Below are 24,382 nucleotides of genomic sequence, written 5' to 3' on the forward strand. Positions count from 1 at the left end.
GGCCGAGGGCCGGAGCCCGGCTGACGCGCGGCCGCGGGATGCTGCAGCGCTCGGCTGCCTCGGCAGGGGCTGGGAGCCCGGTGCCGGCGCTCCCGGGGCGCGCCGCTTCCCGGCAGGCGGCCGCGGGGCAGAGAAGGCCGGAGGAGCCCCTTGGCAGCGGCCGGGCGCGCACCCTCCGGGGCCCGAAGCGGTTCCCCGGGGTCCCGTCACGGGTGAGACCTCCTAGGTAACGATCTCTGCGTCCGTCTTGTTCCCGGGCTTCTCCGTGGCAGCCTTTCCGCTGGCTCTGTCTGAAAGGGGCTTGGGGGGTCTGATGGCGACGGGGCTAGGCAGGGCCGGCCGGCCGGCTGCCGCCCGGACCAGCCGCCTYGCCATCTGCGGAGACGTTCGTACGGGTTGAGGCTGTGGGCTCGAGTAGGTTTTCCCTTCCCTAGCTCCGGTCTGGGCGCCGGCTGTGGCCTGGCAACCCCCCGGGAAGGGAGCAGGTTTCAGGGAAGCCCCTTCGGCTCCACTGTGGTCCCTCAGGCACCAGCTTGGCGCTGGTGTCTGCCGACAAGGAGGTCGCTTGGGACCTCTGCGTTAGCTTTTCCTTATAGCACTGTGCTCGTACCAGAGCTTTGATTCRGCGCCCTCGGGATGCAAAGGTGGGGGAAGGTCTGAGCTCATCTTCCCTTCAGTTCGCTTCTGATTTTTAAGCAAAGCTTCTAGGGAAGGTGGCCGTGAGGACTGTCTAGTTAGCATTCATGCAGTCCTTATGTCATAGCAACATATATGTGTATGGTTAATTATAAATAGCAGCCCAACATGGAGTAGGGAAGTATGGGAAAGGTACATACCAACCAACCGCCTATTGCTTCTTGCGTAAGTGATAATACTGCCTTAAAGAAGGGGATTTGATTCTTCCTAACTTTCTGCCTTTAGGTAAAGGACTGAATAATTGGGACTTGTATTTGGTTGACAAAGATGTGGCTTCTGTTGTCACTTTAGTGCTGTTAAAAATTAAATTCTTCAGAAGGTCTGGTTCTTGTGTTGTTATTCGTATTTTGCTGTCAGCATTTTCCAAGCTTGGGTGATGGGAGTCAATTCACTGGTTTCGTTTCCCRTTTTAAGATTCTTTGTGGTGCAATGTTTGCTGTTCGGATGCAGAGCAGGGATGTGTGTTTTGAAAGCACAAATGTTTTTAGTTGTTTTTTCTTGGAAGATATGTCATGTCCATGGTTTGCTTTCCTCCCCCAGCAATTTCCAGACAGCTTAATTTTGCAAGACCTATGATTTGGCCCAACAGAGACACTTTAAGGTTCTGATCCTGCAATCCAAGCTGAAACAATCAGTTCTGATTGCAGGAGAGATGTGAGTGAAGGAGCAGAGAAAAGTCCATGGGAAGCAGCAAAGAGGATCCTAACATATTCAGAGGAATAAGTGGCTAGGAGCGATAGCTGGCAGGTGAGAAGGTGCCCAGAGGTTGATACGTGCTCCTCCACCCCACAGATTTCCTGTGTGACCTCTGGGCAACTCTTAAGACCTCATTGTCTACCATGGAGATGATAATACTGGGATTTGACATGGTCTCAGGGAGCCTCCCAGAAGGCTTCTAGGTGCCCAACTCTCCTTGCCRTGCATCTCTGCAGGCTGTGTAGCTTGTCATCCAAGGTGCAGAGTTTAATGCACGTTTCCTTTGCCAAGGTTGCCCCGGATGGCTGTGCCTGCCTCAGGAGGGCGATCGCTCCTGTGGCAGTCTCTCTGCTAGAGTGGTCTTTATAGCACCAGGAGCTTCACGCCTTTGGTGGAGATGTCTGCCCTGTCTTCTCCCCTGCTTCCTGTAAGGCACGACTGGGGTTTACTGGTGGCTGCACAGTCTCTTTCATAGTGCAGCCCTCTAACATGTGAAGGGCCTCCTCTGAATGCCCAGAAATCTGCTGATGCTTTCACCTCTCCTAATACTTCATCCTGATACAAATGTCAAAGGGATGTGATTTCAAAATCAGTCATTCTTGTGTCAGCACTAACGGCTGATAAAGTACAAAAGAAGAATGAGTATGGTGGGTACATTTATCAATGTATTACTTCAGTAGTGCGAGGAGCCTTTGGAATTTCCATAGGTGCAAATGAAGCCAAAACACGGGTGTCGTGTCTTGTCAGTCTTGTTTTACCTACTGTTCTTGTTCTTTTGTTGTTAACACTAATGTTGTTTGCACTCTGTCTTGTGTAAACTCACGATTCAGGATGTGTCTGCCTTGGAAATGCACGTGGAGCAAGTAAACACAAAGCTCCTGCTGTTCTGCAGGTGCCACCTGAATATAAATCTTGGGCAAATAGGTGATGCTGGTACTTTGCGCGCTTGGCAATCTCTGTGCCAGAAAGGGCTCTCTTAGCGTAATGAAAAGAGCTAAGTTGCGGGTGCTGCCCGCTTGTTCCTTGCAACTCGCCGGCCAGTCCCTGCCATCATTGCTGCTTCTCTGGGGCTTTGGGGATCAATGCAAGGTGAAGACGACCTTAGTTTGCCATCTGAAAAGAGGAGAAGGCACAAGCCACTGTCACAGCAAATGCTGAACAGATGTGTGAAGAAAAATTGCTCTTCTGAGAAAGTGCTGTGTGCTATATCACACTCCCTAAAAGTTCACAGGCCTCGGATGTTCTCCCCGCTCCTGACAAGTGCAGACTGCTTCACGTTTACGCTTCTGCTGGTAGTGCCCACTGGTGTAACCAAAGCGAATGCTGCTTTGTGGACAGTGCACATGTCTTCGAAAGTGTTGAGTTGCAAGGTTTAATCTGTGCCAAGTGGTGACAAAATGGAGCTTGCGCTTCCAGCTGGTGGGTCAAAAAGGGAGAGAAGGAACAAGAGAGCTGAAACACCAGGTGAACATAAGGAAGAGTCTTTTTTTATACCATTTAGAAAGCTGTATAGCCTGAGTGTATGTTTTGTGTTTGTGGTGGAAAGAGCAATGACAGAGTAGCAGAGGAGAGGAAACCCGCAACTCTGCTGGCCTTCCAGGGCACATACTCTTTAATGCATAAACTACAAGAGAAAGCAGAAATGTAACTACAAATAACTGCTGTGTGAAGTCTTTTCTGCAAGTGCCAGGCTTACTGTCTTTCCTGACCTTCAAAGCTGCCTGAAATTCCACATCACGTATCTGCCTCTTTCTTCACCAGATTTTGCCTCCCTGTTGTGCCTGCTTTGCCACTCCTAACACTTAAGTTGTTTTCCAGGTAATATGACCAACCTTTCATGCAGGCATCCTATCCACTTTCTTTGCAGTGTGTTCTTGGCTTTGCTTGCTCCTCCAGATTAGAAATGCATGGAGGCATTGGAGTTTGGGGGATTTAGGAGCAAACAAAACTTGTCATCAAAACTCTATAAATAATCTATGAATACACAGTTGAAATCACTAGACTTTGTGGAAGCGAAACAGCTGTTCTCGTTGTTGCCGGTTCAGGCAGAGAGGGCATTGGATTAGGGTGGTTAAAGTGAGTGATGGTCACCGGATTGCATGTCTGCAAGGTGCCTCAGACTTTCTGAGACTTTGCTGCAAAACCGCGCTGCATTTTTTAATTTGCAGAGCAGGGAAATGGTTTTGGAGGCTCTTCCCTTGCAGCATAGCTTAAGCAGGAATGGTGCTGTTCTCTTATTTAATGTGGAGATAAATAGCACTTCTCCTTTTCAGTAATTCACCTCTTTGGTGCTTGGCTGAGACTTTGGAGGAAGTGCCGTAGCAGTGCAGAAATAGCCCTTCTCACAAGTCTTTAGTACCAAAGGGTTGGCTAATCATTTACAGGGAAAATACACCCTTTGGATGTTGGGCCGTGGGGTTAGGTCTGTTCTGAGACTGTTAGAGACTTGCAGTGCTTCTTAGGAGTGGYGTGGCTAAAGTGGCCCCAGCCTTGAATATTTTAGCTACTGAAGAGGCAGTAAGGCTGCTGTCCTGTGTCCTGGGCAGACCAGTGTRCCCGTATCGGAAGGAGTTGCTGGGGCTGGTTGCTGCCTGCCTTGCACAGCTACTGAGATCATTAGGAGCCAGCTGGGCTGGACATGGTTGCAGTGGGCGCTCGCAGGCTGAACAGGGCCATGGGGCAAACACACCGTGTCTGCAAAATGCAGTGCTCCGCAGCTTGCTGTTGGTCTCCCTCTAAGCCCAGGCTGCTGCAGTCCTGTTTCACTGCCCGTTGACCGAGCCATTTCCTTCCGCGCTTCTGCCTCATGCGCCTCCTGCCTCTGCCTCGTTTGCCTGTTGGAGGCCCGGGCCAAAGGACACAAGTGCCCAAGCCCTGGTCATCACAAAAGTGAGACCCCAAGGGAATCAGTGCAAACTGATGTAGGTGCATGGGTCTGAGCGCAGCACGAGAGAGGCCCGCAGAACTCGCCAACGTTTTTAGGGTGGTTAATTATTTTTGTTTGCATTTTATAGCTTCTAGGACACTGGTCTTGAAGCAGGACACACCTGACTGGTACAACACAAAGTGCAGAGAAGGCAGGCTCAGCCCGGAAGAGTCTACAGTCAACGTCTCTGGCTTTAACACAGCGGCGCAACACCAGTTCCTAAATGGCCTGTAAGGACTCATGTAAAATTGAGTGCATAGGTTGTATGACAGCAGGAAGCAGTATACAAAGTGCATTTTTTTGGGAAGACAGTAGGGTGCAGAGGGGTGGTGCTGGCCTAGGAATCCATGGGTGCTGAGATACTGTCTTTGAGCAGGATTTGTTGTCAGCAGTTGCTCTGACCCGGGTGCTCAGGAAAGGCTGTATATTTAAATGTATAAGTACACACACACAGACACATATTTACAAAACTAGTAATGAATTGATTTTCTACAACCTGAAACTCAGGAATCAGTTGAACTAAGCACAGAATCTGTGTCTTAGAATTGAGCTTCAAAGGAGAATTTTTTACCTATTTAAGATCATTCCCACCAGTCTGCACTCCTGCCAGAAGCCTGGGCATTTTCTTCCCACGTAAGCTTGGATAGGCCTAAGAGGGACAGTATGGGGAAGTGGATGCTAATACTACCTTTTCTGACCCTTTTTGTATGACTGGAAGGTTTCTTTCCTTTCATGCACTTCACCCATCTCCATTACATTTTTGTTGGCCGGAGCATTAGCATGCTGGATGCATTTGCAGTATGTGAAATCAGACATGAAATAGGTAGGGATGTTTCTCTGGGTGAAAGCATTGCTTCTCGACATCATTGCAGGGTTATTGAAGCATCTCTCGCTTCCTATGCATGCAACCTGGAGATGCTTTTACCTTTTCCCATAAATCTCTTAAGTAAATAATTAATTAAATACAGCATTTGGCCGCTGCGCAGCCTGGAGAGTGTAAGTGAGTCCCTGGAGCAAGCAGAAGGTCATATCTTGCCAATGGGTGGGGGATAGCTTCTTTCCCATTGTCCCGCTATTTTGTTATTTATTTACAAGTCTTTGCTGTCCCTCATCCTTCTCTTTGTGCACTCAGACCAGAAACCTTGAGATAAACCTGAAAACACTCTGCTTTATTATGTTGGCATTTGCGGCTTGTGGGTGGCGGATGACGTAATGTGCTTGTTTGTATGCTTTTAGTTATAATGATTAGATATCAAGTGACTTTGGCTATTTTTATTTTTAAAAGCCAAATAGAGCTGTAGCAGGCTCCCCTTGCCCCCCCCCAAAAAAAAGATAAATTGCATTTGTTCCTCTTTGATTATTGCCAATTGGCATCAATTCCTTAGGACTTGCTTTATGTTTTCAACAGTTTCCTTCTTCCAATGCTGTTGGTTCTGCATCTGCAGTCTCTGAAATGACTCAGTGGCCCAGTGCTGTGAAATACAGGAACGTTGCTCTGGTTTATCCCGCAGCTTGAGTATGGGCCCTTGAAATGCATCAGTATGTTTTAGTCTTAAAAAAGACGTACAACTCTGTTAACGTGATAATTTTGTTCCTCCTTACATTCCTATCCTCTGGCGAAATCAACTTAAGGAAGAGCCTGTAACTTTGCTTGGCAGATGAAATTAAGATGCTTATATTAAATGAACCCTGAGCAAGCGGCAGTATATGTTTGGTGAGCTGCCTGCTGTAATTGAAGTGCGTACATTCGAGGCATAGGAGCTTAATTGGTTGAGGGGGTGTAGTGGGGCAATGGTAATAAAGCAAAGCAAACAGCAAATTGTCTGAGCAGATTTAGAAATAAAAATGGGAACGGAAATAACAGAATAAGTCTACACTGAGAGAAATTCTCTTCTCAAGAAATATCCTATGGCAGGGTGTATGTGAATGTGAAGCCGTTTGCAGTCCTGCGCCTGTCCCGTGATGGCTGGCTGCAGGAGCACGCCTTGGTGGGATTTTTGCAATGTTGATGTGAGACTCTGTATCCAGATGGACCAGAAAACCATGACGTGTGCCTTTGGGAACGTGGGCTGAGGTCAGCTGCGGAGCTGAAAACGTGTTCGTATTAGCCTTTGTGAAGCCATTGCATGACAGGGGCTTTCAGCTGCCAAAGACCTTCCTAAGAAAAGCTTGAAAGTGGAAAACAAATGGGTTTCTAACTGCCTCCTGGACACAGTATGTTTATTTAGGAAAACATGGGTCTGTGGAGATGGCTGTTGTTGCCAGCTGGAGTTGACTGCTCTGATTTGGCATCTTTGATCACGGTAGCGATGCGTAGCAGAGCTGTTCAGGGGAAGGTTGGCTTTGCCACCTCCCTGTGGAGCGTCGAACTGAAAACAGAATTGTTTCTGCGTTCCCTGTGGAGAATTCCGGTTATTTTTCCTATTGCTCTCAGCCTTTTACGTTGACTCCGTTGCTGGAGTGCTGCAGAGGGTTCCTGTCCTTTGGGTTCCCTATTCTCTCGTTGCTGCTGGCTGCTGAAAGTCTCAGGATACGCTGGGCTCTCCCAGTTTGAAGCCACGAACATCGGGGCTGTCTGTGGAGGGGACAGGTTTGCTTGAAGACAGCTGTGGAGAATGATCTCTGCTGAACAGCAGTGCGGAGCGAAGCAAGGTTGGCACCTGTTGAGGTTTTTCCTTTGGAAGAAAGGGAAGCTACAGGTAATTTTTCTTCTGGCTCCTGAATAACACAGCAGGAAGAAAATGAGAAATGCCCAGGCGCTGAGTCCTAGTTTTAAACCAACTTCTGCCCACATGAGGATGTTGAAACATCTTCAAGTACATGTGAGTTTGAACCTTATCTCTGCTAGCAGTTCAGTAGCTCTTTTGGGATGTATTTTGCTTTGCCTTATTTGTCCTCATTCTTCAGGACTATTCATGGCCAGAACTGAGGCAAAAAGGGGTCACTGATCAGGGAAGTGCAGAGAAGAGAGGGCTCCTTCTGGGCTATAGCTTTGCAGAGGAGTCTTGGTTTTCATCTGAGGGACACCTCAGTCCCCAGCAAGGCTTTTCGGGGCAGAAGAGCTGAATTATGCTGACAGGGCAACACATCTGGCCTTGATAACCCTTCCACAACCCAGCTGGGTCTGTGCCCACCTCCAGCCTGTGCTTGCTGATATTTTGGTTGGCTTTCTGATAACTGGCATTGCTAAAAGGGGGAGAAAGCTCCCCTGTGGGCTGTATCTGCTCCCGCGTGGCCAGCCGCACTGTGTGGTGGAAGGCGATAGATGAGGAGCCACGAGACGGTGGGCAGGTTGCCTCGCATCTCGGGCTGTGTCCGTGCCATCTGCCCACTGGCCTCCGGCTCTTTGTGGAGCCTGCTCAGGTCTCGTGGGGAACCTCCAGAGGTGGCAGCGCTTTTGTGGGGGAACGGTCGGCTATATCCACACAAAGGCTGCAGGTCTCCTTTGCTCAGTCTGAGGTGGGAGAATGGGAAAAAAGTCCTCCTGGGAGAAGAGACAGAAGCAAAGCTGGGGGTGGGGAGCTGGTGCCGTGGTCACTCTGGTTTCTCATGGCTGGTGCAGTGGAAAGCAGGCAGGCACTGCTGCCAGGGTGCAGGCGAGAGGGTGGTGCGCTGGCACGCATGGAAATGTGAGCCAGCATAGGTGCCTGACGTGCCAAGGGTGTGCCAATGGGCAGCATTAAAAGGCATTTGAGGACATGGGACATATTCTTTCCCACTTTCGGTTTTTGCCCATAAGATAGGGGCGGCTCGCTTTTGGGTGTTTGGGCAGCTGCCAGCAGCACCTCAGGTCCAGCCATCACCTCCCTGATCACCACCTGCAGATGCTTCAGCTCACCCCATCCCTTGGAGGTGGTGGAGGAGAGGGGACGGCAGCAGCCTCTCCGAGGCAGTATCTTACCTACTCAGCCRCCCTGCAGCAGCTGTGAGAGGTGGCTTGCCCGGTCGTCGGTGCCCTGCAGGAACAGCTGGCCCAATGTAACATGGTTGTTTTCCAAAAGTCTCAGCCCTTGCTGGACACCTGGGCCCACACGGGTGCCTGTTGCGCTATCTTAGAAGCACTGCTGCTGCTCTCTGGTGCCAACCCAAGCGGGCATGATGGGGAGGGTCCAGGGATGTCCTTTCTGGGGTGTTTCTTTTCACTGTCTGCAAGTGCTTCACAGAACCATCACCCCATAGGGATCCTGTGTTCTGTGCTGATCATTCATTTAATGTATAGTGATGTTAGACATCATTTTCTGTTAGCTGTCGGTGGATGGAGGATCCTGTGTGGCGCAGGGGAAGCTTTCTGGAGAAAGGAAGACTGTCCTTTGGCTAAGGAGGAAAGGATTAGAGGTCTTCTGGGCAAGCTTGACGTTCACAGGYCCATGGGCCCAGATGGGATGCACCCATGGGTACTGAGGAAGCTGGCAGATGTTGTTGCCAGGCCGCTCTCCATCATCTTTGAAAGGTCCTGGAGAACTGGAGAGGTACCTGAGGACTGGAAGAAAGCCAGTGTCATTCCAGTCTTCAAGAAGGGCAAGAAGGAGGACCCAGGCAACTATAGSCCGGTCAGCCTCACCTCCATCCCTGGAAAGGKGATRGAACAGCTCATTCTGGATGTCATCTCTAAGCAGGTGGTGGAAAAGAAGCTGATCAGGAGCAGTCAGCATGGCTTCACCAAGGGGAAATCCTGCTTAACCAACCTGATAGCCTTCTCTGATGGAATGACTGGCTGGGTAGGTGAGGGGAGAGCAGTGGATGTTGTGTGCCTTGACTTCAGCAAGGCTTTTGACGCTGTCTCCCCTAACATCCTCCTAGATAAGCTCAGGATGTGTGGGTTAGATGAGTGGACAGTGAGGTGGGTTGAGAACTGGCTGAAAGGCAGAGCTCAGAGGGTCGTCATCAGTGGTGTGGACTCCAGTTGGAGGCCTGTGGCTAGTAGAGTTCCCCAGGGCTCAGTACGGGGTCCCATCCTGTTCAACTTTTTCATCAGTGACCTGGACAAAGGGAAGAAGTGCCTCCTCAGCAAGTTTGCTGATGACACCAAGTTGGGAGGAGTGGCTGAGACAGCTGAGGGCTGTACTGCCATTCAGAGAGACCTGGACAGGCTGGAGAGCTGGGCAGAGAGGAACCTCCTGAGGTTCAACAAGGGCAAGTGCAGGGTCCTGCAGGGATCTAGGGAAAAATAACCCTAGGCACCAGTACAAGCTGGGGGCTGACCTGCTGGAGAGCAGCTCTGCAGAGAAGGACCTGGGAGTGCTGGTGGAYGACAAGTTGACCATGAGCCAGCAATGTGCCTTGTGGCCAAGAAGGCCAATAGTCTCCTGGGGTGCATTGGGAAGAGTGTTGCCAGCAGGTGGAGGGAGGTGATCCTGTCCCTCTCCTCAGCCCTGGTGAGGCCTCATCTCGAGTACTGTGTCCAGTTCTGGGCTCCCCAGTMCAAGAGAGACATGGAGCTACTGGAGAGAGTCCAGCACAGGGCTACGAGGATGATCAGAGGGCTGGAGCACCTGCCCTGTGAGGAACGGCTGCGAGAGCTGGGCCTGTTCAGCCTGGGGAAGAGAAGHCTGAGGRGGGATCTTATCAATGTGTACAAGTACCTGAAGGGAGGGTGTCAAGGGGACGGGGACAAACTCTTTTCAGTTGTCCCGTGTGACAGGACAAGAGGCAATGGGCAGAAACTGAAGCACAGGCAGTTTCTCGCAGTTTTCCCCCTCGCCTGAATGTGAGGGGGAATTTCTTCCCTGGGAGAGTGACGGAGCCCTGGACCCGGTTGCCCAGAGAGGCTGTGGAATCTCCTTCTCTGGAGATCTTCAAGRCCCGCCTGGATGCAACCCTGTCTACCACGCTCTAGGTGATCCTGCTGAGCAGGGAGGCTGGACTAGATGATCTCCAGAGGTCCCTTTCCAACCTTACACATTCTGTGATTCTGTAAAGTTGGGGCTGTTTTCCAAGGGCGTGAATCCGCAGAGACGTTCCCTGTGCCACCGCGCTTTCCGCACCGTTGGTGGTGCCCAAGTGGCTCCTGCAGGCTGCGGCGCCTTGGCCAAGAGGCGTGCTGGAGGGCAGAGGAGCTGTGGCAGCCCATTAGTGAAGACAAGCGTTATTTCTAGTATTTGCTTTCATTGCATAAATGAGTCCTTTGTACGTTTTTCGGGGGGGGAGGGGGGAAGGTACACAATGAGATCTACTTTCCGCTCACCTGAGGGAATCACGTTACTTTGGGTTAGACCGTCACCACAGAAGACGGGAGACTTGGGAATGGCGTTCCTGCAGCAAATGCAGGAAATGGGGGCTGTCACTGGAGGCAGCGGGAACCGACCTGCTCGGGAACCAACCTGCTCCCCCGCGGCAGGGCCGGGATCGGGGAAGCCGATGCTCCGGCGCGCACCCAGCCCCGCGGCAGTGGAGCCAGCAGCAGCGCGGAGCGGGCCTTGCCCCTGCGCCTCGCCGGTGCCCGAGCGACGCTGAGGGGTGCTGCTGGGCCGCGGGGCAGAGCGGCGAGCGCACCGCTGCACGGCGTGGCCGCTGCCGCGGAAAAGCTTTGTGCCCCCTTCTGCGGAGGGAGGGGACTAGAGATGAGGCGGGAGGGGAAACCTCGTCTCCCCTCGCTGGTAGTTTTTTTTCTGTTGCACACTGGGGGTCTGTGTAAACGCAGCAGCTTTCCAACTGACATATTTAATGCTTGCGTGATTCGTGGTCCCCGTACGCAGTTATCCCTGCTCCCACGCCAGTGAATAGACCTTATTTGATTGCTTTTCTTTCAAGGCTCGTAACTCAGGATTGCTCGAGGCTCTCCATACAGGCGGCCCCAAATCGTGGCCTCGTGGTTTTGCGCAGGCACACCGTTGCTCAGGGCATGGCGACCCGCGTGCCGGGGCATGGCATTTTGCACCCCCGCCAGGCCCGAGCCGGGGTAGAGCTGCTGCTTTAACGAGGCAATGGAGGTGCAGCAATAAGCAGCCTGTGCTGAAGGCGCTGCCCTGTCATCTGAGGGTGCCGCGGGTGCCTCCGTGGCCCTGGGACCTGCCAGCATCCTCTGTGCTTGCGGTGCCACTGCTCGGCTCCGCTCCCAGGGCCGCAAAATGCCGCTGGCAGCTGGCGGCGGGGAGGGGGGATCGCTGGCCGCATGCTCCGCAGAGATGAGGGGCGAGCACCCGCGTCTCTCCTCCCGCAGGCTGCGGGCGGGCTTGGCCGAGGCGGCAGGCGTGGGACTGGTAACGGCGCCGGGACGGAGGGAGTTGGGGTGGCGGCACCTGGTGCCCGGCCGCAGGACCTCCCCGTGCGAACTGCCAAGGAAAATGCTTTTAAAACCACCCGAATCCTGCAGGCGCATCTGAAAAGCCTCCCCRGCGCTGGGCTCCGTCTGCCTCGGTGTTTCTGCGCGGCGCGGCCAACGCGGTCCGTGTGCAGCAGCTGAGCTCCTCGTGCCAGTCGTGACGGCGCGAAGGGTTTGCAGGGCCCAGTGGACTGGCCGTTGTGAGAGGGACCCCCGGATGCTTTGGCGCCTACTTCGTAGATGCTCTTGCTGCTTTCGGAGGAGGGGGACGGCGAGGGAGGAAGGCTGCCTGTACTCTCTTCCCTTTGTTTTCCCTCTGTTCTTTGCTTCTAGCAGGTATGGACAGGAAGAAATGCAGCGTGTGGATGTTCTTGCCTCTTGTGTTTACCCTGTTTACTTCAACCGGATTATGGATAGTGTAAGTCACCCCCTTCCAGTCATTTGGGAGCACGAGTTAGACTGGGGCAKCCTGGAGTACGACTGCGGTGTGGGCTGGATTGCGCTAGGCAGAGGCTTTTGGGGCTGCTTTGCCCTTGAGTTTCTGAGGGGCTGGCAAGGTGTGGGATAGCCTGTGTGGGGCGGGAGCTGGTCTGTGCCAGGGCTAGCTCAGGGGTGCAAGAGGGGCCGGTTCATGGCTTGGAGGATCACATTTACATCCCCATGTTTCTTTGCTCCCCAGGCCGAGTTTGTGGCCTTGCCTTTTCCTGGCACGTGTTACTGGGAGCTGGAAATAAGGCGAACAAAAATGCAGAAAATCCCCTTCATCACCTTCTCTTTAAATGACTCAGCAAAGCTCCTGGAGAAGTGCTTAGGCTTGCTTTGGGAAAGCACTTTGGGCCACMAGCTCAAATTCCTCAGCCCTCAGCACCATATCAACAGCCTGCCAGGAGCTTGATGCTGACACCTCACTTTCACCCTTGTATTTCTTAGCAAAATTCACGCAAGACCTGCATTTCCCTAAGCTGGGCTCTCCCCAAGCAGGCAGGCAGGCAGAGCGTGGATTTGGGAGCGATAAATGTGCAGTCGGCAGCTGGGCTCAGCCTGAGGAGGGGCTATGTTGTAGGTTATGGCTTAGCCCACGGGTCTGTGGATGATGTTTTTCAGCAGCAGGGGCAGCTTAAGCCGTCTGCCTGACCCCCRTTGCTTGTTCTTCTTCTTGTCCCATCGCCTCTCTTCGTATGAGAACAGCTTTTTGTGGGGAGCACAGTGAAGCAGATGAATGAAATGATTCAGATGAAAAAAGAGAGCATTCCCCTGGGTGGTTATTTTTAACCCAGTTCAGTTCAGTGACCTCGTTTCTCTACTTAACCATGCGAAACTGATGTAACACAAAGGTAGACACAGAACTGGGGTGGGAAATGGGTAGTGAGTCGTCCTGCCTGCTTGAGCAGAGAGCAACGCAGGCTGCCACCAGCACGGCCTGAGTCTGGCTGACCTCGGGCCAGCGGGCTTCGAGGCGCTTTGTCTTGTTTGGGGGGTATTTGGAATTGAAGCCAGAATGAGGTTTTTACACTGTTTTGGTCTTCCTCTCCATTTGACAGGTACTTCATAGCAGTGGAAGATAACAAAATTATTCCGCTAAGTGTGCCAGATAGGTAAGAGCTGGCTGTGGGTTTTACTCTATCTAAAATCAATTGTTGATTAAAAAAAATAAACAATAAAAGCTGAAAGAGAGAGAAAATCTTGTATCTTGATTCCTGTGCACTTACGTCTCCTAGGAAACCTGGTGCCAAAAGACCACCTTATATAAGGTAAGTGCATAGTTTTCTTCCAATTATCATTCTGATTAATGGGTGTTGTTTATGTAGCTTTGCCATCTCCAAGTTACGTTAAACTTTGTATTTTCAAAGTATTTCAGGTGATGCACCTCCTGCAAGCTCTGTCTTTAGCCAAGTCATGAACATGGCAGCGTTTCTAGGTAGGAGCTACAAGGAGAATGTTTCTTTCTCTCATTATTCATTTTAAAAAGTCATTGGATATAAGTAACATTCAATAAGTACTGTTCATGGATCTGATGATGTGAAATCCTTTGTATTACTGTTGCTGCTGATTAAGCCAGTATTATTTTGTCTTCATCTGTTGAAATATAGAATAAAGCTGGATGCATTTGAACTTTTAATTCCCTTGTGTAGTTCCCATCAGCGTTTTAGGAAAAAATCACACAATTGCAGCGGAGTAATATCTCTGTTTTCTAAGGATCCTGTCCTGTAGATATAGAAATGAGAAGGTTCCTGCAGGGGAGCTCACATAGTCACAAGGTTGCTGCCCCTAACAATTAGCTGAAGATGAAAAACAGAAAAATCTGTTTTTGTGGAGAACAAAGTTCTTCTGTTTTCCAGGATTTGAAGGATAAGGATATTGATTCTCCAGAGCAAATCATGAGAGAGTAAATTAAAACAGCTTTTACAATTTGGATAAAGGTGGATATTTTTCACTTACAGTGCCCTAATTTTTCTAAAGCATGTTTTTGGTATTACACCAGATTTTTTGCAGATAATATAGAACTATTTTGCTAACACAGAGAGTTTATAACAATATGACAAGCATACGATCGGTCTGAGCATTAGCAGAAGAAGGTGTYCAGCAGCAACCAGCAAAACATCTCAACTACCTTGCTTTTCTGTGGTCTGTTTTGAATGCCATCCAAAAGCAAACTAGTTGTTTAGCTTTTTGTGTAGCCCCGACAGTATTCCTGAGGGAGTGCAAGAGTAAGCAACATAAAAATGTCCTAGGGTTATGCTATGTATACCGTACATCATATACCACACATCATTTTCCACATCATGTCCCTTTGGCTAGAATTGCAGCCTCAAAAGGGCTTCTCTTCCAGCCTTTGCAGAAAACTAATGCAATATTCCAGGCTGTTTATTTTGGTTAGCTTGGAGAAARCTTGAAAGATCTCAGTACATTCGTGGGACCAGCTGCTGGTTCCAGTGCTGGCCCAGTGGAGACACTGGGCCCTATGGTAAAACCTGCAGAAATATATATATGCTGGTCACAGGTTTTCTAATGTGGCTGGAGTTTGATGTGCCTCCTCCAAGAGAGCTCACTGCTAGTCAGTGGAGTGATAGTTGTTGCAAGCCCAGTTACTGTGGTTTGAGTGCATGGTGTGTACTGAGTGCTGGGAACTTCACACATAGGAAGGTGCTCTTCTTTTTCCCCGAAGTTTTCGATCTAACTCCTAGAGAAACACAAGGAGAAAGGGAAGCCGGGGTCTGGCGTTACTTGGGTTAGAGGAGAACGTCTTCCCGTGTTTCATGTTTCACGTGGCTAGCGGTGGCAGAGGGGCCTGTGCAGAAGCACTTAGCTAGTTTGCTGGCAGCCAGCCCTCTGCCCCAGGTGGAGGGCAAGGGGTCTGTGACTGCCCTGCCTGTGTAGTTACTACACTATGTTTTACATAATGACGCACCTTGCATTCTCTGTTTTTCCTCAGCGCTTGTCATTTCTGTCCTGCGCTTCATCCAGCTGAAGCCCAGGGTGCTAAACCCTTGGCTGAACATCAGCAGCCTGGTGGTGTCATGCCTGGCCTCCTTTGGGATGACCTTACTTGGCAACTTTCAGGTACTGCGCACCAGGCGCTTCGCTTCCACACACCCATTTATTAGTACTTAACCCGCTCTTCCTCCTTGGACTGCTCTGTCTGTGTTGTGTCTGCTTTTTTACTAGATCTGATCTAGCAGGTCTTTGAACTATCTGCGATGTGAGCTCTGTAGATAATGTGTCTGGCTGTGTCCCAGACCTCCTCTACCTGCTCTGCCACCTCTGTGTGCCGCAGTAAGTGGCTCCAGCAACATGTTGAGATGAAGGACCCTGATAATTTTTCAAGTATTCCCAGCAGGAGGTGCAGCTGCATGCTTATGTTTCATGTGCTGAGAGCCAGGAGCCGGCATCTACAGAATCTCTTGAACCCTGGGGTTTGGCACAGATGGTCCTAGGTAAAAGGAGTGAGCTGGAAGTCTACATATGCGTCTGTGTTAACAGATGCACAGCTGCCCGCACAGATTTTAGCACAGGATCTTGTGTCTTCATTTAAAATGTGTTTGTTGATTAAATCTACCTCCTGCTTGTCCTCAGACTGGCCAAGAGAGGGATGCAGCAGAGAAATCCTTCTTTTCTTGATGTGATGGGTGCCCTGGCTGAGATCCCTGTAATTCTCGAGCTGTTCTGCTACATTATCRGTACAAACAAGCTGTCAGCTGCACAAGCTTGCTCTGTAGGGTGATGTGTCCACTGTGATCATGAGGCTGTGTCTGTTAGGCATGCAGTGAAAATTAAGTCTTCGGAGTTAGCGGCACTTGGGTTTCCCCATCCCACGGCTGTCTGATGTTTTGCCTCTTACTGGGATGCAAGACACGAGCCCCATCTGCTGAAACYTGAGAAAGGTCAGCGTAGGCCAGGATCTCTTCTGGCTTTGCAGGCAGAAAGCCGTTTTTCCTGATAATACAGAAAAAAATAYGAGTTTTGTGAAGGGTGGATACTTGCTTGGGTTGTGGAGTGGTTGCAGGAACTGTGTGTCCTCAGTCTTTTAGCTTTTCTTTTTTTTCTTTTTTTTTTCTTTGTAATGAGGTGGGAGACAGTTTGATAGTTTTTGACTTTCTAACTCCATGTGGCTCTCTTAGAGTCACGGCGCCAACTAAAAAYTTATATGCTTGCTTTTTCCTGAGAGCTTCTCGGCTGGGAACTATGAGGCTCTTTTAACAGTTTTGTATAGGTGTGAGAAAGATATTACTTGTACAGCACAGGAACTGGGAAGCAGTTTCAACCTCTCCTTCTTTTACTTTATCCTCAGAGCAAATGCCTGTTCTTTAAAAGTGGATACTTGGAATTATTCTAGGTTATGTATTCTGGACTAATAATCCCTGCCTTGTTGTTTAGCTGTATCCTTGCTTAGATCTTGTGTCAAATCGTGAAAAAATATGTAGTAATTAGACCTCAGTCCATGTTTTTTCCTGCCTGACTGCTGAGCTGAACGTGGCATTAAACCTCACATTTTTGGAAAAATACAGATTGGGATGTTTCAGAGAGATGTTAAGGCTGTGAGTCCCATGCGGTGCAGGCTGCCTTGGGAAAGGCATTTCYGTCTGTGCCATCATTTGAACCAATCCTAGAAAAAAAAGAAAAAAGAAAAAAAAAGAGCAAGTTGGGAAGTAGAGGGGGTAGAGATCAGTGAAGACAGAATAATAGGCTATTGTTTTGTAAATTGTGGCATGTTTGATGGGAATTTGTTAAGTCGCAGAAGGCGGCAGGGAGGAATTACGACCTTATGGTTTCTTTTCTAGGGCATCCTCAGGGACAGAGGGAAAAAGGAAATTGTTCWGCCTAAGTCTTGGCTGCGCTGGGCTTTCTGAATGTGTTTGCATCCTGGAGGGATCTCTCTGCAGACTGCTGCTCATTAAGCCTGGCTTTCCTTTTGCCTCGCAGTCATGCATGGTCACTGAGCCCAGTGTTACGGGGAACCAAGGGATGAAGAAGCACTTGCCCTCAAGAGAGGTTGGGCTGTTGTTGCCTCAGAGCCTAGTGGATGAGGATGGATGGAAGAGGGGAGAAGCAGTTGGCTTTTTGTTGGGAGAAACTTGGCAAACCAGGRGCGTGTTCCTGTGGTTTGACTCACACTCGGAGGCRGTGTCAGGGTTGTGGCTGCAATCTGCCCAGGCAGCGCTGCTCTGTGCAGCTGGTATCCAAGGCTGCATAGTTTGTCTCCATTGCATGAAGCTGAACAAGACCCCAGTGGATTGTCCTTGCATGTCCTGGCCATCGCACCAAGGCAGGGAAGGATTTCTTTCTGAGCGCTGTGTTGCTGGTCCTTGTCAGGTTGCTGCAGAGGGGGTCCTCAGGAGCTTGCATTTTCCTCTGTGCTTGGTTTGGGGYCGAAGAACCACTTGACTGACAGCTGTCTGCTCATCTTCGTTACATGACACCTTACATCTCAGCCAGAGGAAATGATACAGCATGTCTGTCTCATGCCCCCAGGGATTCCCACTCTTCTCTATCGCACCCCAACAGTAATCCAAGCTAACTAGTAGATAATTTCTATTGTGCCCAAACAATAACAGTCCTGTTTTTTTCCTAGCTTTCCAACAATGAGGAGATCCACAACGTGGGCACACTGATGACCTTTGGCTTTGGGACCTTGACATGCTGGATTCAGTCTGTCCTCACCCTCAAGATCAACCTGAAGAAYGAAGGACGGAAGGTTGGGATCTCACGAGTTGCCCTGTCGGCCAGCATCACCCTCTGCATGATTCTCTGTATCCTTTAGTCTTGCTCCCTGGGATGGCAGGTAACCTAGATGTCTGACTCTGAAGCAGGCAACATTGGGTCTTCTCACATCCATCCTCAGATCTGAAAGCATTTCCGAGTGCTGTTCATCTTGTCTGTTGGCATAATCTTGCAGTTGGTTCCTGTGTTACCCCGGTTTTACATGGAAGCACCACTTCACAACAGGCTAAGGCCTCACTTCCCCCATATTTTTAAAACTTACTCATAGTGATTTCTGAGGTGGCTGTAATATTGAACAGTAGCCATGTGGTTTAATGGCACCACTGCTTACCTACACAGTAGCATTTAAGATCATGCGAAATATAGGGAGAAGATCTCAGGAGAACAAACGAACAAGGGAAGAAATCAGGTTGCTGCAGATGAGAAAAATTTGATTTGCCTGTTAAAATGCTCCAGGATGTTACAGGCAGATCTGTTCTCTAAGATAGGTATTGTACTCAGAAGCTGCTGGGTCACACCAACTTCCAGTTAGACTGAGGTATTTTACCAAGTGGGATTTTGGTAGTGGAGTCTGCAGTCTGGGTGTATTTGTGGTTTCCTCTTCACCTTGTCCTTGTTGGTCCCARTCCAACCCTCCTGTTTGCACCAGATCTCATGTGGACTGGAGGGTTGCTTTGGCAGATCAGTTCACTGCGTAGCTGCATCAACGTTAATGCTGGGGCAAGTGAGAGGACAGGAATAAACTGCCATGAATAAGCTAATCCCCCTCTTTTTCAGCATGTTTTTAAAATAATTCCTGGGTCACTTGGCTGCTTTTGAACGTATCAGCAAGCATCCAGAAGAAGAACAGATTGGTATGGAAATGTATTGTCAGTCCCCTTTTAAACTTCCTTGGAAAGGTTTGTAGCTTGGCATCATGCTTTGGTGTGTGTAAGGTGGGAGTTTGCCAGGTGCCTGTGGCGCTCCCCTCCTCTCCCTTTCTCCAAGACCGTAGCTCTCCCAGGGGTGTCTCTGGCACTGGGCTGCACACCGGGAGCTGTGATGAGCTGGGTCAGGCACCCGCTGTTGGGATGGGCTGCTCTGGTGAGTCAGGGCTCAGCTGCTCCTGCCCTGTCACGCTGGGTCCTCCCAGCCTGGTGCTTGGCACCGAGGAGCTTAGGCCTGCTACAGGGAGGGAAGCCGAGGCAGTCTCTCTTCTCCYGCTGGTGTCGCAAAGGTTTGCGGCTGGCTCTCCACCCCACGCAACCTGAGCGTAACCTTGGCGCTACGGGGAGCGTGGGAGAGCCTTGAAGCCAGACAAACCATGTGGGCACAAATTCAGTTTGCTGATACAAAGCCCAAGCGTGGCCCGAGATGAAAAGCCTCTGATTACCTGCTCTTTGCGGTTAAGGGATGGGCAAAGCTGCTTGTTTTGTTGGTCTTTTTTTAACCTGTGAAGCTGGCTGATCCTGTGTTCTCAGAGTGCAGAGGAAATCCTGAGAGACAGAAGAGCCAGTAGGTTTCAAGGAGATCTGCAGTCAGCTAGGGCCGTCCCCTAGGTCAGGAAGGTGTCCTGGGCTTTGGAGGAGCTGAGTATTGCTCTTAAGGAGCATTCAAACATAACACAAGGCCCAGCAGAGAGACCTTGGTTCCAGGCAATATGCAGTCTAAACCCACATGCATTTGAGCCTAGAAGACATTTTTTTGGCTCTGCAGCACTCTTTTCCTTTTCAGTGTAACGTGCCATGTTGTGTAGATTAACGCTTCCAGATTTCACAGGAAGGAGCGACTTTGCAGGTGATCTGAAGAGAAAGGGAGTGTGCACTGTGTAGGCGGTAAGGCATTCCCATGGCCTGAGGCACAGTGACCTGATCCAGTCCCTCTGGGTGGTTCCTGCAAGATAAGGGTGCAGGTCTGGGGTCCGTAGCTGGAGCCCATCTCACTGGCTCCGTCACTGATCAGTTGTGTGCGCAAGCAAGTCACTGACTTCTTTTTGCCTCATTCCCACAAGCCAGCTCCCACAAGCTTTCCTAGGATGTTCTCCCTGACTTCCTCTTCCAGATTTCGTCCTAATGATGCAGAGCATCCACATGCATGCTGCCAGGATCCAGTGGGCCCTGGTGATGTGCATCCTCTGCTACTTCGGCACATTTGCGGTGGAGTTCAGGCACTACAGATTTGAGATCATTTGCTCCGAGTACCCGGAAAACGTCCTGAGCTTTTCCGAAATCCTATCTGAAGCCTCTGAGTACCAGACGGATCAGGTGTAGCCCGTCCTCTAGCAGGGTGAAGGGGGCTGGTGTGTTCTTATAGGTTTATCATGACCTCACGTATACTGTTTTGATAAGTTTATTTTCCATGTGCAATCACAACCGTATTGCCAAAGGGCTCTGAGGGACGGCTGGCTCATTACGAGCCAAATGAAAATAGCTGTCTGATGGAAGAGGAATGGGGCGTTTTGAACCACGGCAGGAGAGGGCACACGTTTATGCTACCAGCGACTCTTTCTCAGCAGCTGCCGCAGTCCTGCTGTTCAAGACGCGCGGCAGCCGGTCCTCGTGATGCCTCTCTGAGGCTGGCACCAGCACCCCGGGACTGTTCTGCAGAGGAGAGAATGAAGGAAAGGGAGCTCTCCAGGCACAGAGAGTCTGCAGGAGCTGCCAGTTGCCAGCTCCCAAGTCACCAGACCGCTTTTTTTCATGTGTGCGTGGCATTGTTTTGTTTGCTTTGGCTATGTGTAACTTGGTGGAGGCGAGAAAGCAGCTGTTTCTTCTGGACTTGGCCTCCGCCAGGGGAMGATCCAAATGAACGGGCTTTCGCCACGAGCAGGCCGGCATTTCTTCCAGCCGGCAAAGCAGCCAGAGGCGAAGCCGGCTTTGGGTGAGGTGAGGCTATGGGGCACAGGAAGGAGGCAGCGAAACTTGACTGATGCCACCTTGTAGCCAGGTGGGTTGTGCACACGCTGGAGAGGACGACCCCATCCATCTCTGTGCAGCGCTGCGCTTGGCTTCGCCTCGCAGGCTCAGCAGCTGGAGCTGAGCAAAGTGAGGTGCTGATTTCAGACAGGAAGGCCTGTACGCACTAAGGATGACCCAGAGAAGGTGGCTTTCTCTGAGGGGGTCAGTGCCTCCACCACATAACATGCCTAACATTTCAAAAGCCTTATTTTTATTTTTTTTATTTTTTTATTTTTTTCATAGACAGGGAGAAACATTGTTTTTTTTAAGACACTGGATTTGCCTGCAATGGAAATATACATTGCAAGTGGGTTTTTACATGTATTTTTTGCTACTCGTGCACTTAGAAGTCAATTTTCAGAGATGCTGATGCTAGAGCTAGGCTCTGCCTAGGCTCCAGACCTCCCAGTGTGGCCAGTTTCTCTGAGCAGGGTCTGCCACAGGCTCCGGCTTCGAAGGGTGAAGCAGTGCTCCAAGGAGCACAGGCCTGGTGGGACACAGTGTGGGAGCAGCGCTTCCCCAGGGCTTGGGGATGTGGCAGAAGGGCTTCTCCCAGCCCGGCCCTCAGGGACAGGGCATTACCCAGTCCTTCCCCCTGAGCTGAATGCCCAAAACCCAAGGAGAGGCACTTCTGCTGCAGGCAGGTGGGCTGCTTCTTGCAGAAAAAAAGCGGACGCACAAAGCCTGTGTCTGAGCCCCCGAGTGCGGGAAGGCTGCGGTATTGGGCGGAGGGGCCGGGAGGGGCCTCACTCTGGCATCAGGCCTGTTCCTCCCCGCCGCAGGCCAGGCTCAGCTGAGCTTTGCGCCTCTTGGCTAAGCTGACACGGGGCATCTTGTCATCCCTGCAGGAAAGTAAGCAGAAACGAGAATGGTGGCAAGAGACGCTTGAAGGGGAACTCGTACCCCATAGTTGCATTGCCAACAGAAAGGCCAGGGCGCAGGGGACTTCGGCGCTCTGCAAAGGGCAGAGCCCTCTGCTGAACGCAGGGACGCTGACCGGGGAGGGGGGGGGAAAACCCGCCAAAAAATAGTGTCAACAGAAAGCTTCCAAGCAGCCCCTTGCTTTGCACGTCTTGGGCCAAAATTTGCCCTCAGGCAGCACCGCTGAACAAGGGGTTAACGCCAGACTGCCAGAGGCACCCCCTACCCCTGCTGTTAGAGGGAAGCGCTGGTGGAGGGGGCGCCAAGGGCAGCTCCCGCCCGCCTGGAGCTCAGCTTGGGCCGAGGGGCAGGGAGGCGCTCGCGGGGCTTCTTACGCAGACGCCCGGTGCGTACAGAGCAGAGCACAGCGTTTGGTTTTAAAGGTGTTTTACTGTAAATAGTCCACTGTGACATTTTTCTTTAAATCAGGTACTTCTTTCAGTTTTATCATTTTATATTTTGCAATTTTATCAAAGAAAAAATTATGGCTCTTTGTGATCTTTGCTTTTTTATTTTCCTTTTCCTATATGCAATCTAAACTGCAATTCAGGTTTCTGGTGATAATTCTGTACATTTCTTACTGTATTTCTAAAAGCACGTTTCAGTACAGCTAGATGATTACTGATGCACACACGGAAACATGACCACTAAATAAAGTGCTTTTATGGAGAAAGCGTGTTTTATTTTTCTCCCATACCCCATGCACAGATCTACGATGGGAAAGGCAGAACGGAAGTTGAGTATTTACACTGTCATGATACAAATAATTAACAGTAACGAAGCGGGGACTATCCAGCCATGCAGATACGCTTACTGTAATGGTTGCTAATTAGCAGGCTCTCTCCAGGAAGCAGCGCGCGCTGGTCGCCCAGCCCAGGGAGGCCCCGCATCGAGCTGCCCCCCAGCCCTACCTGCTACTGTCAGCGTTTYGGAAGGACAGTGCTGGCGCGATGCGGTGCCTCCCCAGACGCCTTTCTCCGGCTTGCTGGGCAAGCGGCAGCCTCAGCGAGGACAGCTGCAGATGTACAGCAGCACTTGGAATAGCGTTCGTGTTCGGCTGTGGCCACCTCCTCCCCAGAGCCGTGAGCGCAGGGTCACGCACAACCATACAGACATCACGAAGCCCAAACCGATACCCAGGCGCAAAGTCCCGGGGCCCTTAGGGTTTCAGACTGCCCCCGTTACTGCTATTACTTGCCATAGTCTGGTTGTGCCTCTCACCTCCCCTACCCTGCCAAGCGCCGCGCRAAAGCGTACGATGATCTGGGAGGTAACGCTGCTTCCTCTGCAGGACRGGCTAGCCTGCCTTAAAGAACAGACCAGGAAGGGTGAAAGCAGAAAAAATGAAGTGTTTGCAGGTTTTTTAAAAAACRTTATCATTAAGTGATGGAGTTACTGATAGACAGGAATGCTAAATACTGCAGTAGAGTGAGCACAATGAACGCAAATTTGGGGTTTTATTCACTACAATAGGAAAAGCTCCATGACCATCTGGCATAAATTGGCACAATTTAGGCAGGCTGTGTGAAAAGGGCTGGGTTTTAATTCTCAATAAATGCAGCAGGATGCAGCCATTACCAGCAACTATTTATAAAGGGCTGCCCTCAGCTGACCAGTGCCACAAATGCACGGCAGGTGATCTCGGCTAGCGAGGAGGAGCCCAGCCGGTTATTGCTAAGGGAAACGCTCCAGTAACGCAGCCACGCTGACTTTGGTGTGCAGCCGGTTGGACCCCACAGCCCAGCACCGCTGGGCAGCGCTGCGAGGTGGGTTTGGAGTTTGATTTTTAAAAATATATGGACCTAACTTGGAAAGTTTTAACTTAGTGCGAGAGGCAGAAATTCCATCTAGAGGGTGAAGCTTGTTTCTCCCCCTAGTCCTTGTCGGCCCCTCTGGGAGCGGGGGAGGCGCAAGCTTTGTCTGCAGAATGCTTTTAAGAAGGACGGAGCTCGTGGTGGGGCTTCTCAGCACCAGGTTGCAACGAGTGACGTGGAGGGAAGCATCCTCTGGGCTAATTCCTAGCTGGAAAGCGAAGGAAAAGCAAGGTTTATGGGTGCTGCTCCTCAGACTGCTCCCAGCCCTGGAAGGCTTTTGCAGGCCTCGGTCCCAGTGCATAAGGAACCCCACAGCGTTCTCTCCACCACACCTGCCCTAGTTGTGGGTCCAATACATGATGTGGGTTTGGTTTTAAATTCTGATTACTGACATAATTAACTAAGGTTACACAAGGACAGCTGAGGTGAAGCACAGTCTTTTGTGCATGCACCTCTTTCCCTAAGTGGAAGAAGGCAGGAAAAGTTCAGTGAAAGATGAGATGAGACTGTAATACGACTTCTCGTCGTCTGTCAGTCCTGCGTTCCCTGGTCTGATTACCACAGCCACATGGGTATCCGCTTCCTCGGCAGCATTCGCTTCTGAAACAGAGAGGGGGGAGAGCACAGATGAAAAATCCCCTAAAACACCGTTTTGTTTTGTTTTTAAAATGTTGAGGCTTACAGACCAGCTTTAGTACGTGGCGCTGCAGGGCTGTGGAGAACGCCCGGCTCTTAGCAGACCCACGGGGGATGATGATAGCAGCTACGAAACGCGAGCTGGCTGCCTCGTGATCTCCTCTCTCCCCGCTGCTAACGCCTGTTCAAGGCACTGTGCAGGCATCACACACCTACAGCTGGGCTCGCATCACGAAGACGCTGCGCCGCAGCCTGGCAGCGGTATTAGCAAATGAAA

General features: G+C 50.8%; 2 protein-coding genes across 6 annotated transcripts in view; one reads left to right on the forward strand and one right to left on the reverse strand.

Annotated features, from left to right (window-relative positions):
• The first annotated feature begins 140 nt into the window (after positions 1–140).
• TMEM150C (transmembrane protein 150C) lies at positions 141–22,328 on the forward strand. Of its 5 annotated transcripts, none has more exons than XM_085306316.1 (10): positions 149–226; positions 4,407–4,548; positions 6,218–6,413; positions 11,916–11,997; positions 13,121–13,174; positions 13,298–13,330; positions 13,430–13,497; positions 15,013–15,140; positions 17,650–17,827; positions 19,839–22,328. In XM_085306316.1, exons 4-10 carry the CDS (start codon positions 11,918–11,920, stop codon positions 20,045–20,047), a joined length of 750 nt encoding a protein of 249 aa, XP_085162442.1. In that variant the 5' UTR covers positions 149–226; positions 4,407–4,548; positions 6,218–6,413; positions 11,916–11,917; the 3' UTR covers positions 20,048–22,328. The 5 variants fall into 5 exon arrangements, with proteins under 5 accessions (XP_085162443.1, XP_085162442.1, XP_085162441.1 ...); XM_085306315.1 differs by having other exon boundaries at positions 6,234–6,413; XM_085306313.1 differs by lacking the exon at positions 6,218–6,413 and having other exon boundaries at positions 11,913–11,997.
• ENOPH1 (enolase-phosphatase 1) overlaps positions 22,316–24,382 on the reverse strand; it is a 13,894-nt gene continuing 11,827 nt past the window's right edge. Inside the window, exon 6 of the mRNA XM_085306312.1 lies at positions 22,316–24,069. Coding sequence (XP_085162438.1) covers positions 23,930–24,069 — 140 coding nt within the window. The 3' untranslated portion in view covers positions 22,316–23,929. The remainder of the gene's footprint in view (positions 24,070–24,382) is intronic.

Source organism: Rhea americana, unplaced genomic scaffold (genome assembly GCF_003343005.1).
Source record: "Rhea americana isolate MKP2758 unplaced genomic scaffold, rheAme1 scaffold_237, whole genome shotgun sequence".
NCBI lineage: Eukaryota > Metazoa > Chordata > Aves > Rheiformes > Rheidae > Rhea > Rhea americana.